The 14575-nt window shown below is 35.0% G+C and overlaps 1 protein-coding gene across 20 annotated transcripts in view; it reads right to left on the bottom strand.

Moving 5' to 3' along the window:
- The window catches only part of RBFOX2 (RNA binding fox-1 homolog 2), a 238749-nt gene that overhangs the window by 29211 nt on the left and 194963 nt on the right, over positions 1-14575 (bottom strand). For 15 of the 20 annotated variants that reach the window (XR_010383117.1, XM_064491510.1, XM_064491511.1 and 12 more), the window contains 2 exons: positions 9460-9606; positions 6922-6975 (listed from right to left, as the gene is read on the bottom strand). Coding sequence is in view for 19 of the 20 variants with exons in the window: in XM_064491510.1 (XP_064347580.1) it covers positions 6922-6975; positions 9460-9606 (201 nt within the window). In the remaining variant the exon portion in view is untranslated. The remainder of the gene's footprint in view (positions 1-6921; positions 6976-9459; positions 9607-14575) is intronic. The other 5 variants (XM_031463170.2, XM_031463187.2, XM_031463172.2 and 2 more) reach the window with 1 other exon arrangement.

Here is a 14575-nt window from a genome sequence, read left to right as displayed (position 1 = left end):
GTTCTGCTTTGATGCTTAACACCATGAGTACTCCTATATATGAAACATATTTCTTAACTGAGATGATAAACAATGTGCATTGCTCAATAAGATTTTATAAAAGCAACTCTATCCATTTGAAGGATCTGATTACACAGAATTCTAAATGATTATATGGCTGGGTGGCAATCCATGGACGATTCCAATGGATTCTCTACCTTCAATTCGGATACCACCACAAAGACTCCAGAATCTGAAATGCTAAGCTGATAGAAAACTTTAAAAATATATATCGCTTGAGATGGAATACTAGTGATAATTTTAATTAATATGTTCCTTAAAAATGTAAATGTGTTGAAAATATCAATGGGAAGACATTTTCAGAAACACATTTTGGTATCAACATGTTATAGCCACTTTGACAACTCAAGGTATACAAGGGCAAGTTACTATTTAATTATTCCATTTGTCATCTACACTAGCATCTGATGAAGACGGGAAGCCAGTTCTCCAGTCCTGGAGAATCCTCCAATAGGAACGGTAAGCCCTTTAAAAAAGGTTGCAGATAGTGATGAGTATTTAAGTCACATTTTAGAAGTACTATAAATTGTACTCCAACTGACTGTCACAGCCTCATACATTTTATGAGTCAAACTAATGTATTATAAATTAGTAGTTGGATAACAGATTCTGTGAAGACTAATACTTAGGTTTTTAATTTTAGCATCATGAACATCTATCTCTATACACCCACATACATACATACTTGTTTGCCTTTTAAATACACTCATGGAGTAGGAAGAATAAATCTGTCAGTTTCCTTTTGAAGGTAAAGAAACTGAGTCAAACTAAGGTTAAGTACCCAGGCATCAACAAGGCCTTCTTCCATGTAGCTTCTTCCAACAGCGAATGGTGAGAAAACTAGAAATTCAGCTTTGAAACCTAAGTTCAGTATTCTATTTACTAAACTACATTAGTCCTAAAATTCTCCTTATTTTCTTTTTCAAATCTAATTGCTAAATGTATTCTATGACTTCCTTTCTGAAATATGTTGATGGAACATCTGTGACACAAGGACTGCATCCAAGAGAATGCAGGGTCATGTCACAGGCACTGGAATCTCACAGCCAGCAAATGACAAAGTCTAACATTAAAGTCTGCTTGTGTAAGATTTTCTCAAAATGACTTTAATATTCTGGAACAAAATTTCACTTTTAAATGCTTTAAAAACCTATTTACCAAGGGTAAGAAGAGGAAGAAAGCCTTGTTGACACCTGGGGACTTCCTGATAAGAAACACAGAAGTAAGAGGATTTCTTTCTTTCCTTCGAAGATAAATCGACCTTATGTCAGGCAGAATAACAGCCCCCCAAAGTTGCCCATGTCCTAATCCCGTGAATCTATGAACATGTTACCTTACATGGCAAAGGGGATTTTGCAGGAGTGATTAAACTAATGATCCTGAGATAGGGAGATTATCCTGGATTATCCAGGTGAGCCCAGTGTAATCACAAGGGTGGTTACAAGTGAAAGAGGGAAAAAGGAGTCAGAATCAGAGTGGCAGCCTGAGAGAGGCTGGGCTGGCATTGCTGGCTTTGAAGATGAAAGGGGGCTATAGGCCAAGGAATGTGGGCTGCCTCCAGAAGCTGGAGCAGGCAGGCCAGTGCATCACCCCTTATAGCCACCTGAAGGAACACAGCCCCCGACACTTTGATTTTAACCCAGTGAGACCCACTTTGGACTTATGACCTCCAGAACTGTAAGATAATAAATCTGTGTGGTTTTAAGCCACCAGGTTTGTGCTAATTTGTCCAGAAGCACTAGGAAATTAATATATACATATCTATTTAATTTTGAGATATATATATATATATATATATATATCTCAAAATTAAAGTGTGATTAGGAAGGTGAGAAGCATAACCAGCATTTCTGGAGCACTGGCCTTACTTTTCTCCAGTTGAAACTCCCAACAGGTGATTTTCCATCAACTCAACTTCCTGCTTGCTTTATCTGTCACATTCACAATTTGGATTTAAGACTACTAACTCTAAAAAAGCTTGAAAAAAATTTTAATGTACTGTTTCTTCAATAAAATTTACCATTTTAAAAAATGTGCCAAGAATTGAGTTAAGGATATTCCCAGACTATCCACTTAAAAAGTTACTAATAGGAAAATATGCTTATATGAAATTATGTTTTAATGTCCTTTCATTCTTAGAAATCTAATTCACATTAGGTTTGGTCACTTGGATCTCTTGCTTTAAAAAAGTTTAATACAATTATCTCTAAACTTAACACATTTTCCTTAAAAGAGCTTCAAAATGATTACATAATGTATCAAACAGGAAAACACAGAAGCAGTCTAAATAGCTACAAAGTCAAACTCTTAATAAGAGTAAATATTCCAGGTATGTAAGAAGAGAAAGAACAGATAAACAAGAAGTAAACTTTATTTTTAATTAAAAAAAATGATGTTGACAAATTTGTCTACACCGGCACTATCTGATAGAAATATAACATGAGATACATACATAATTTCAAATTTTCTACTAGCCACACTGAGAGAGCAAAAACAGGTAAAATTAATTTCAATAATGTATTTTATTTAACCCAATATATACAACATTTAATTTCAACATAGCATCAATATAAAACCATAATTAGTGAGATGCTTAACATTCCTTTTTTTTGTGCTAAGTTTCTGGAATTGGTGTCTAATTTATACTTAAAGCACATCTCAGTTTAGACTTGCCACATTTCAAATGTTCAATACGGCCACTGTACTGGACATCGCAGGTCTATACCCTTTATACTCTTACCTAAGGTTCTCAGTGCCCTAAGTTCTGCTATGTTAATAATTTAAATACACCAGTGTTACAGTCATGATTTACCAGCTGTCTTTTGAAAATTGAGAGATGGTGTGTTTATCAGGTGTATTGGTTGTGGTTAAAACTTCTACAGTGTGACAAAATCTTATCATCTGCCTTGACATCCATTTGTCATCAAGGACACAGAAGCCGAATAACTGTCACCTTTTTAGTCTGGCCTCAGACTGCAATAAATAACAAGCAATTGGATGAGCACTGTAAAAATATTTTTAAATTTGTATAATCTTTGAGTTTTTCCATCTCAGAAGAATGAGAAAGAAAATTTACCATGTAACTTTTAAGGGAGAAATCAAAAGCAGACGGTTCTCCTGGGTATGGCCAGAACACAGAAATTAAAAAATAAATAAAAGAAAAATAAAACCAAAACCCATAAAATGGTAACAAAAGAAAATAAACTAAACCCTTTGGAAATACAAGTACTGTTAATTCAGTTTTAAGCATAATAAAAAACATTTTATTTTAGCATTAGCCCCATCAAATTTTACTGAAAATCACAAAGGCTTACTTTGTACAATTTCAGAGACAGTGTTTGGACCATATTTGGAAAGACATAAACAATTTCCCATTGCATAAAATCAAAATCCAGGGAAATAGAGAAATTACAGCATATCGTTTGTGCCTGAGGAATGAGAGTAGAGGTTTTATCTTCCCTAACTCCAACCTAAACTCAAGCTTAACCCAAACCCAGATTCCTATCATTCTGGAAGTCCACCTGAGAAAAGTAATGAGAAGACATTGACTAAAAGCCAGCTAGAAATCTCAGTAATTGTTGCTGTGCTCTATTTTGTGGTCCATTCGTGGACTTAACGATTAACACTGTCTGAAGAGGTGAAAGAGCTCCTCCTCCTTCAGTATTTGCAACACATGTTCCTTCAAAAGCTACAACTATATATATAATTCTTTTTCATATAGGTTATTACAAGCTATTGAATACAGCTCCCTGTGCTATACAGTAGGACCTTGTTGTCTCATCATATATCTTAATTGAACATTTTCAAAAGGATAGTCTATCTTTGCTTCAGTTAATCACAGAAAATTAAATACAACCGACTTTATGTTTTTACAAAGGAGTAAGCATTAAAAAGATTTTCAAAACTCATAGGAACTAATTTAAGTATATGTGCATGTACGTATATGCATATAAATGATATAAATTCATTCTATAAAACCCAAATTCAAAATATGAAGGTCAAAGAAGAAAAAAGGAAAACAGTCAACAACAAAGAAATAACTACTTCCTGGAGCACAGAAATTCCACTCTCAGGTAGGTGAACAGGTAGAGCGCTGGCAGGCAGGGAGGGAGTAGGCAGGGCAGCAAAACAGTGTTCATGTATTTTTTAAGTGGGTATATTGTATATTCTCAAACCCGGCCAACAGTCTCATACAACATAAGACAGAGTAATAAACAGTTGCTTTTTGTTTTCCAGTCATTTGGATAAATACTATTTTACATGTAAGTATTACTTATCTCTAAAAAGTTGTCAGTTTTTCCATTACTGCTTAAAAAAATTCAATAAAGTTAATTTCTGTACAGAAAAGCACTCTGTTAAAAGACTGAGCAATTCTTAACTAGACAACAGGACCACATAAGTCTCCTTTTCTCTGGTTACTATCAAGACATGTAATTTTATAGTGAATCCCAAACACAAAAGAAATGAGAAACTAAACTTAATTTACAAAAAGAAAAGTACTCATTAATTTTTCTTAGGTGGATCCCAGAAGAGGCATCTAGGTTTTGACTCCAAAATAAGTCTCTATTAATAAGCCCATTCTGGCAAAGAACTTTAGGTAACAGTTAAGAAGGGCAAAGGACAAAGACAGGTTTTTTATCAGTTCTGGAAAGCAGATCCAAGGCAATTCTGAATTCTGTGCTTTGTTTTAAAAACATTTCCCAATTAGTACATAGTCTGTCTACCCTTAAGCAGCCCAAAGAAAAAGGGGCAGTGAGGACACAGCATCAAACTGAGAGAAGCAGCGTGTACATTTAGATTCCCCAAAGGGAAAGGGAAGACTTGTGTCATTTTAAAATGAAAATTACAGGGAATTGAATTACAATTACAATTACAAGCAACTGAATCAGGTAAATTAAAAAATTTCAGTAGTGGGCAAACTCTTGAAGTCAGTGAAAGAAGCCTTAGAAAGATCAATTTCCTTTGCTTCGCAAGAATTCAAATTATTTTCTTGGTAAGGAGCAAGTCCTCAATGCCTGATAGAACTCTCTTGGGCTTCTGGTTGTTAGAGTCTAGATAAGAATATTTTAAGTGCATACGCTTAAAACCAAAACCATTTAAACTACTAGTTCAGATAAACAGTGTGGTCAATAATCTTCATATATTTATTTCACATCCATGTGCTTCTCATCTCTAAACCATCGTCATTTTTCCACCTTGTATCACAAAAAATAAAAGCAAACTACACAAAAAGGAATAGAAATCCACTGTAAGGAAATTACAAGTATAAATAGTTTTACTGGTTATAGTTTGAAGAGACCTCACTTTAAAAATACTTACCAAGTTAAGTGCTGGAGAAAGTTCTGTATAGGCATATTAATCTTTTTGTTGTTGTTTTAACTGAAAACTGGAAACTTACAGTATAATCACCTCTTTAACAATTAATAAATAATTATTATAGTCAGAATTAAACACTTTTAGTGTTGATACATTCTATAAAGGAAGGGAATAATAATCAGGAGCATCAGAAAAGTACATACATTTTCATTAGTAGAGTTGGGGGCAGGAGATCTATATAACTCTGTAGATGTATTAGTAACTCCCAACTATGGTGAATTTGGAGTAGGAAACTGAAGAGAGGTACATATTAACTCATTTATTTGCTTTATTTAGCTTTTCTCAAATTACATCCTTAGAGATTTCATCATAGCCAAGGGCTATTTTCAAAGTTCAGTAGAGATGACCAAAAATTCAATTTAAATTTAATTCAAGGAGAGGGTAGAGCTCACTGGTAGAGCGCAAGCCCAGCATGCACAAGGTCCTGGGTTCAATCCCCAGTATCTCCATTAAAATAAACAGACAACCAAACCAACTTAATTACCCTCCTCCTCAAAAAAAAAAAAAAAAAATTGGTCTAACCTAAAAAAGCAGGTAGAACCAAACATAAGAAGTCAAATATTTTACAGGCTTGGCCACAGTAGCTGTGTCTGTGGAGTGAGTATATTTTATTTGTTGAAGAGGAAGAAAACTCTCCAATAAAACTTTCTGAAATTCAGTTCATCAAATATTTTTTCACAACACCACTGTTAAGACTTTACCATTCCCTTATTCCTAAAGACACTGCTGCTTATTTTAGTGCATAAAAAATCTAAATCATATAGATCAGGAATTTTAAATAGCAAATTTTTAGGGGAAAATAAGTTTTAATTAAAACTTCAGTTCTTACACAGAACTCAATTAAGAAGATAGAAGAAAATATATGTCAAATTGTACACCATTACTATGTTCATTCTTACACAAAAAACCCCAACTCACTATTTGTAATCGAAGTGACTCAGTCCTGAAGCTCACGCATCTGGGTTTAATCTAAAGGAGGAACCCCATAGCGAACATCTAAGTCACTACTTCCTGTATTGAAGCCTTGTCAAAATTAGAGCAAGTCAACTGAATAACTGAAATATTAAATTTGTTCTAAGTATGTCATTCTGAAGTTCGATTTTTAAAAGTTGAATTGTTCTGACAGAATTCAGACTAGAATTCTCATAGAAATTCACTGATTTTCAGTCTTCTCTTTCCTTCCTTTAAAATAAGCTTAGGACAAATTTAAATCTGAGGAAGGACTGGTGTCTCCTACATTCTCTCTTTTTTACTGCCATGCTCTCCCCTCAAACCTCTCTTGTTTCTACCCCATCACTCTCCCAATTTAAGATTTAGGAAAAAGTGTAGCCATGTGGTAGCTTATTTTTTAGAGAAAACCTAATCAAGTTAGATCGGATATTTTTTGCAGGCTTCAAAATCAGCTTATTTGCTGACTTCTTACTCTTTAAAATAAAACAAAACTGAAAAGAAACCAAGCACACTTAATACTGAAATGGAGCTTACCTTAGAGCCACGTTCATTAAAGATTATTTCTACATCTAGGATTTTGCCGAACTGCTGCAGAGACAAAAATAAAAACATATTCACGGTCAGCTTTTTATCCACATATTTTACTTTCTTTTGAAAAAGGAACAGGCGGGGTTTTTTTTTTCTTTAAACTATTTATTTAACTTCCATGTTTCTATTGGCTGATAGGTCACAGTACCAGTTGCTGATTTTTCCTCATCATTAAGTTGATAATTTCTCCTTTTTAAATTCACTCACTCATGCATTATCCATCTCTAAATAGTGTGTAAGCTGTGTTCAGAAGATATGGTATTACCCTATTACTTGCTTCTTCACATGGGCAACTGGGGATTTTCCTAACTACATCTCTAACTTTTGAAATGTCTGTTTTAAGAAATAAATCCTAAGTAGAAAGATATACTATTGAAGGCTGTTTTTCTTCCCCCTTTTTTTTAACTTATAAAAGTAAACTATGTTCATTGGAAAAAAAATAGAAAATATACATAAATGAAAAGGAAAAGAGGAAACAGAAAATGAAGATCGTCTGTAATGCTGCCGTCTTAACATTTTGGTACAGACTTCCTGGGTTTTCCTTCGGGGGGGTGTGTGTGTGTGTGTGTGTGTGTGTGTGTGTGTGGTGTGTGTGGTGTGTGTGTGTGGTGTGTGTGTGCAACTACAGACACGTGACACTCCCTTTGAGTACTGAACTCATAGACCTAATTATCTATTTCACTTGGATTTCGGGAAATTAAAAAACTAAAAAATGAAAAGAGCAAAACAGAAATATGCTCTCTTATTGGGTTGAATGATTGCTATCTTTAACAAAATAACATGTATTAAGAGGCCAGGTTTCCTAGAGTTAAGACTTCAGGCCTTGATTCTAGTTTCATCATTTAGTAGAAAATTAGAAAAATCAAGGGAAGAGGAAAATGTCTTATTTTAGGAAGGAGTGCATTTTGTTTTATTTCTTTGTCTACTCAAAAAAACTGAGATTTGTATGGTGTTTCAGAGTTTGTTTTCTTTTATATTTTCTAATTCATCCTTATAACATCCTTCCAGAGTTAAGAAGTGCCCTCCTTTAACAGTTGAGGAAAATGAGTCCAAAAGAAGGTACTCATCAAGTTTGCAGAACTAATAAAACAGAAATAAAATGCAGCATGGAATCTGCTCTTTAACAACGCTACTGTCCTTCTAAGTACTCGTAGGTACAAACCCCATGGAAGAAGACAGCAACCAGGTATCCCTTACAAGGAAATTATTAATATTGCTACTACTGCTACTACAACCACTACTACCACTACTACCACCACCACCACTACTACTACACTTAGTTACTACTACTACTACTACTACTACTACTACTACTACTACTACTACTACCACCACCACCACCACCACCACCACCACCACCACCACCACCACCACACTTGGTGTCTTATGAGAAGGGCATAGTACATTTCAAGAAATCACTGTCAACCGGCCTGGGCAGAACTTCGGTGGACACAATTTTTCTGACTCAAGAGAAAACACACTTCCGACCGATGAGAATGTACTCCAGTTTCACAGACCTCCAGAGATTAAGGTTCCATATTATCTCTGACAATTCAGTAGAGAACCTAATAACTCATACTCCTGGGAAGTTTCTTCCTAAACATAACCTAAATTTTTTATGCTGCCCTTCATATTTTCTGTTGCTCTTGTTTCTGCAGAGATGGAGAATAGCTGGCTACCATTTCCTATTGAAAAGCTCCTCTAGTTCATCAGAACATCATTAAGTCTCAACCCTGGCCTTGCCTTCAGTATAGAAAACATACCCAGGAAGTCAGCTGTAAGTGACAGAACTTTGCTTCAGGGTCTTGTCACCATGAAGTAGCCACGACCAAGACTTAAAGAAGGGCATTGTTTTCCTGACAAGTACTAGGCAGCTATACAAAAATACATTAAAAAAAAAAAAAGATCTCTTACTCCTAGTTGAAGATAACCTTTTAATCAAATTAAAACAGGCAACAACACATTAGCTCAGAAAAAAATTAAGATTCTCAGCAGTCATTTACTTCCTTACTTTAAGAAGTAATTTACTTCTTAAATCTTTGCTATTGTACTTTGTTTTCATGACAGTGATTTTGGGAGGAAGTAAACAGCTAGAAGAACACATTAGGTAGCAAACTAACCCCCTATACCTGATTTTAGGTCACAGATATTACTTCATTTAATTCATAACCCTTTGAAGGGCAGGGATTACTATCTTTTCCTGATTTTAGCATGGAAAGTCACATGCCCTAAGAAACCTCACAGTCCCAGGCAAGCTGGGGTGCACAATCACTTTATTATGTATGTGAAAACTTGCAAGGCTAATGTCTAGAATAGACCAGGTGATGAGAAAGTTTCTAAAGGCTGATGAAAATGTTGATTTACCTCAGGATCTTTCTCAGTGTATCTGTGGTTATGTCCTAAAGTACTAATGACTAATGATACATCTGGTGGATTAAATCATATTTTAATTGTAAAAACCATAAAAGGACTTCAGAAACTTACCCCAAACATCTGCCGGAGGTCAGGGTCCCGGAAGCGGAAAGGAATATTAGAGACATGCAGTCGTTTAGGGGTGGATTTACTCTCGGAATTTTCACTACTTTGTGTCTGTGACTGCTGGCCGTCTGTCTGTGCGCCCCCTTCTGTCTGCTAAGCAAAGAGAGGAACAACATTAAGCGAAAAAGAAATAGTTATTTCACAAGAATTAAGTAAAATAATTATAGTCCTCCCTCTCCCCAGTCGTTCTCAGTGTGTCTTTAAGCAAAAATTACAGTTGTCCCTTCAAAGAGAAAAAAACCAAAACTGTTATCTATGTTCAAAATGCTATAGCTTACAAAAAAACTAAGGTTTTTTGAATATTTATACTACATTAGTAAAATGAAAGATCCTAGAAACACTAAGTAACTTGCTCAAGATCACACAGAGATATTATGATAACTGAAGATATAAAAATAGTACATTATTCTTAGATTCTTATAGATGCTTTCTATTTTTGAGATCTTCCTATTTTGAAAATAAAATCAGTTGTTTTTAGTTGTGGAGATAATAGCATTTCTGGTCCATCATTTCAGGAAATAAGGGAATTTTTTATATTTCATTCTATTAGTTCCAGAGTTTATGACTACTGCATTACCAAAATACTATAATATTATTTATGAAAAGGGGATACCTAGTGACAATGGGCATTTTGCTTAAAAAATGGAAGAAGCTTCTTACTCTGAAACCAATCTGTACTCTCTTCCCTAATTTATGCAATTCCTGCTACTTTAGTAGAGGGAACCCATCCTTCTATAGCCCAGAGCAAAGCTGCATTTAGAAAATCAATTGGGAAAGGCTTGAGGAGACTAAATTACTACACACACATATATCCTAGATTTGTATATATCCATAGTGACAGAGTGTTAGGGGATGTGGGTGTACATTTTAAATCATGAATCTCTCTTGCAACATGCCAGGCATGTGTTAATCTAACTGTTTTTCAATAAATCTTCAAAAAATTGCTGTGTTGAGCAATACTTTTGACAAATATCTAACCGGTATGATACATTGTAGGCATTCAAAAAACATTTACTTTTAAGTATCAGACAATTTAAGAACCTTATGTTTTTCACTATTCTCTATGAAGCACATGCCAAACCCGATGGTCTGCTGAGATGATTAAACCAACATACTTTTGAACTGGAGCTTGCTGTTCTTATTCTTGCAACTGAGTTAGAACCAAGTCCCTCTAACAGGTTCTTCTGCGTGACACAGAATGGATCCTCCCACTTTGACCCAATGTTCAGCTAAAAAGAGGTACTTTTGGCTCAGAGAGGTTTGCAACCATCTTGAAATGAAGTTCGAGACTTTTAAAATATGCAGGATAATCAGGAATAAACTCTAAATACAAGGCTTTTCAAGTGTCAATCTAACTGATGGCAGCTCTTCTCTCACTCCATTCAGGTCTTGCAGATGGCTTAAATGTACAATGATTCGTATGAAACAAAAACAGCAGAAAAGGGAAGAGCTACGAAGCAATGTTCTGTGAAAGTGCAAGGTTTTCAATCATCAATCTGGACACAATGCAAATGCAGACTAAACAAAACAAATTCCACTCAAAGATGAAACTCACTAAGTTACTGAAACAGCATCATGGACACCAAAGTAACAGCATAAGCATCAATTACAACTAATGCTCATTCAAGCATCTTCCAACTTGCTCCTTCCATCTCACAGCTGGATCACACAAAACCCTTTCTTTAATCAGACTCTGAAACCACCAGCTCTGATCTGCAGGATGACAGTGTATCACAATAAGAAAAGTTTTAAAGACCAATTCTGGCTTCAAACCTGTATGTAACTTATATATGTAGTCCATGTAATCTGTAAAAGGGTATGTGAGGTGGCAGGATCAGTGAAAACTAATGATTACTTCAAGGTATGTTGCCTAAGATACTTATTTGCTGCTCCTGAGATTTTTTTTTTTACAGCCCTACAGTTACAATTTAGAAGCTAGATTGGCTAATTTTCCAGCCTTGTGATGAAACCTACATTTTTTAAAAGTATGAAATCTTTAATTTTAGGGAGACCAAGCAAGTGGAAAAAGTGAACCATTATTTCCAAAATTTTTAAGCCTTCTGATTTTAAATAATTTTTTAAATTGAAGTTTAACATACACAGATACAAAAGCATAAATCATATAGGCATACAGTGGGATGAATTTTCACAAAGAAAATACACTCATGTAACCATCAAATTAGATCAAACAGCAGACCTCCAGGGGCAACTTTGGGCCCCACGCTAGTCACCATCCCTTTGACAATCTTCCACGCTGTAGGTTTCCCCTGGGTATCTAGTAATCCTTGGTTGCCTTTTTTCAGAATTAAGTATTGAGGAGGGAAGGGTCACTAAAAAACTGATTGGAAGCTCTGAGTGGATGGGGTGGAGGGGCTTGATGACTTTGTGATTCGTTCTAAGTTCAGTTAAGTAAGCAACTTCTTGGGGAAACCCCTGACTTGTACATCTGTGTCTTTCCTCTTGAGTTAGGTTCTCCAGAAAAGTTTTCCAAATCTTTTAACTGGAGACATCAGTTTCTGAAACTCAATTTTTGTGGTGTAAACTGAATTATTTCTCAACTTTATCCCATCACTGGCTTAGGGATAAGCTCATCTGGGTCTGCTAAGTTAGTTACTAATCAGCCATCTGCTTTCTAGTTTCCAAAACATTCTCTTGTTCTTAGTGCTTTATATTCCTAAAAACACACAGACACAACAGTTTTGGAGGAAGCAAAATTAGATGGGTGTATTCAAAAGTAACCTGAAATTAATAATTAAGGGTTTAATAAGACCTTATAATACTATATATACATATTTTAAAGAAGACAGCAAAATAGGACAATGCAGCCTATATTTGGTTTGAGCTGACTTGTATAAAATATTTTGGGAAATATGGCTTGCTGTCAAAAACAACCTTAGTATCTTAAGAAGGACATGCCTGAATTACAGCCCTTCTTCGATGTACATATGAAAGGCTGAGGTAGAACAAGCAGAGACCTCGATAATGAGACATGGTTTCTGCTAACAGCAAATCTATAAATACAAGTTTTTTTTTCCCCCTTCTCTATTCTTTAAAGCCTAGAATTACTTCAGACACAAGTTTGAGGGTGATTAAAATATTTTGTGATAAGGAGATGTAACAACTAACTGCAATGTGAGATCCTGGATTAGATTCAGAACAGAAAACTGGTGACTGGACAAGGTCTGTATTTTACATAACATACAGCACCAACACTTCTTTCTGCCTGGTTTTGAAAACTGTACTATACGTAAGATGTTTACACTAAAAGTTAGGCGAAGGGTATGTAGAAACTTTCTGTACTAGTTTTGCAACTTTACTGTAAGTCTAAAATTAGTTCGAAATAAAGTTTTTAAAAAAGAAAAAAAGTATTTTGGGATGTCAGATTCTAAACCCTATAGAATATTAAAACACAATGTGGAGGTAGTTTAATGACTAAATACAGTCACAACTATAGACAAATACTTATGTTTGTATTCAAAATGTGGGTTGGACCACTTATGAAAGTCAGAAATGGGCTGAAAAGTCCAATCATTTAAATTATTGGCATAGTGAAGGAAAAACCTCCACTTAATCTAATATTACTATTACCTAGTCCCAAATTAGAAACAGTTTAACTTGTAAATCTCTTCTACTTACAAAAGGTCAGTCACACAAAGCTTCATCTCCTGTAGCATTTTCCCTGATGAGCTTATTGTTTTATGAACAGAAGTATAAATGATTGCTTGTTGGGTTCAATTTCTTTTGGATGGGGATCGGTCTTCAGTCACGGTTTAAGTGAATCCTCTTTTTAGGGTGAAGTAGATGTTTTCATAATGTCACAATGTCAATCACATATAGTACAAAAGGCATGAATCTGAAAACTGCAAAGTGCAAGACCAAACTTACCAAAGCTAGTAGGTATTTCTATTAGTTGCTAAAAGTAGAGTGCCATGTGAATTGACATGTAATTCATTTAGCCTTGAAATTACGCAATTACTAACAGTTTATTTGGGAAGATTCACATTGGTTCTGTTAAAGGAACCAGATTGGGCTCAAGATGGAGTTGCTCATGTTAAGCTCCACGTCAGCAAACCAAAAGTTAAGTCTCTGTGTTTGGCTCTCCCAGAAAAGAAAAGTCTAAGTCAACCAAGCAGCACTTGCCTGCTCAGCAGAGGTTACCTGCCCAGGCTCCAAGACTTCCCTTTGCTCCATATAAGGGAATGCTTTAGCCAATCAGCAAATGCCCAGGATAACTTCCTTGTTCCCACTCCCTCTCCTATAAAATCTCTTGCCTTGTACAGTTCTTCAGAGTTCTATCTGCTAGACTGGATGCTACCTGATTCATGAATCACTGAATAAAACCCATAAAATCTTTGTAATCTACTCAGTTGAATTCTGTTAACAGTTTAAAATTTACGTGAAAGTGAAAGGTCATTAATTTTTCTATACCATACTATTTCAATTCTGAATGATTCAAATTTGTATAAAATAAAACTGTGATGTATTTAATACCCAAGAAAATCTAATGGAAAGGTCATTGCCCAAAATAGCTTTAAGCATATCTAAAGGATATGTGTGTATGTACATGCTTCAAAAATCCATACAGCAATACTTCCCAAGGGGTAGAAATGATAGCTTTGCAGATGTTAACTGGTATTTTGTAGAAAATGAGTTTCACAGTCAAATAAATTTGGGAAATACTGGACTAAACAAAGTTAACAGGTTTCTTGTGAATTCCAGTAAGGGAAAACTCACCTATCTCCCTAAATGTATATTATACATATCATTCATTCATTCATTTCGTACAGCAGGCTCTAAAATTCACTTTGAAAAATACTGCTTTTATCAGAATGGCTCTTAGAGCACTAGCTCCCAAGGGTGTAAGGGGGAAAAAAATGGCAAAAGAGCAAAACCATATGAGAAAAAAAAAGAGAAAAGAGATATAACTAGATGGCCTGTTAATTTGTATTATTTTAAGTGAAGAACTGCCTATAACACTTTCTTTGAAATGAAATAATTATATACTAATAGAATTATAGCTAATATTTATTGAACATTTACTATGTGCCAGACATTACACTAA

The sequence above is a fragment of the Camelus dromedarius genome, chromosome 11 (assembly GCF_036321535.1).
Source record: "Camelus dromedarius isolate mCamDro1 chromosome 11, mCamDro1.pat, whole genome shotgun sequence".
NCBI lineage: Eukaryota > Metazoa > Chordata > Mammalia > Artiodactyla > Camelidae > Camelus > Camelus dromedarius.
The sequence above is the reverse complement of the archived record's forward strand: the minus strand, read 5'-3'. Positions and strand labels throughout refer to the sequence as shown.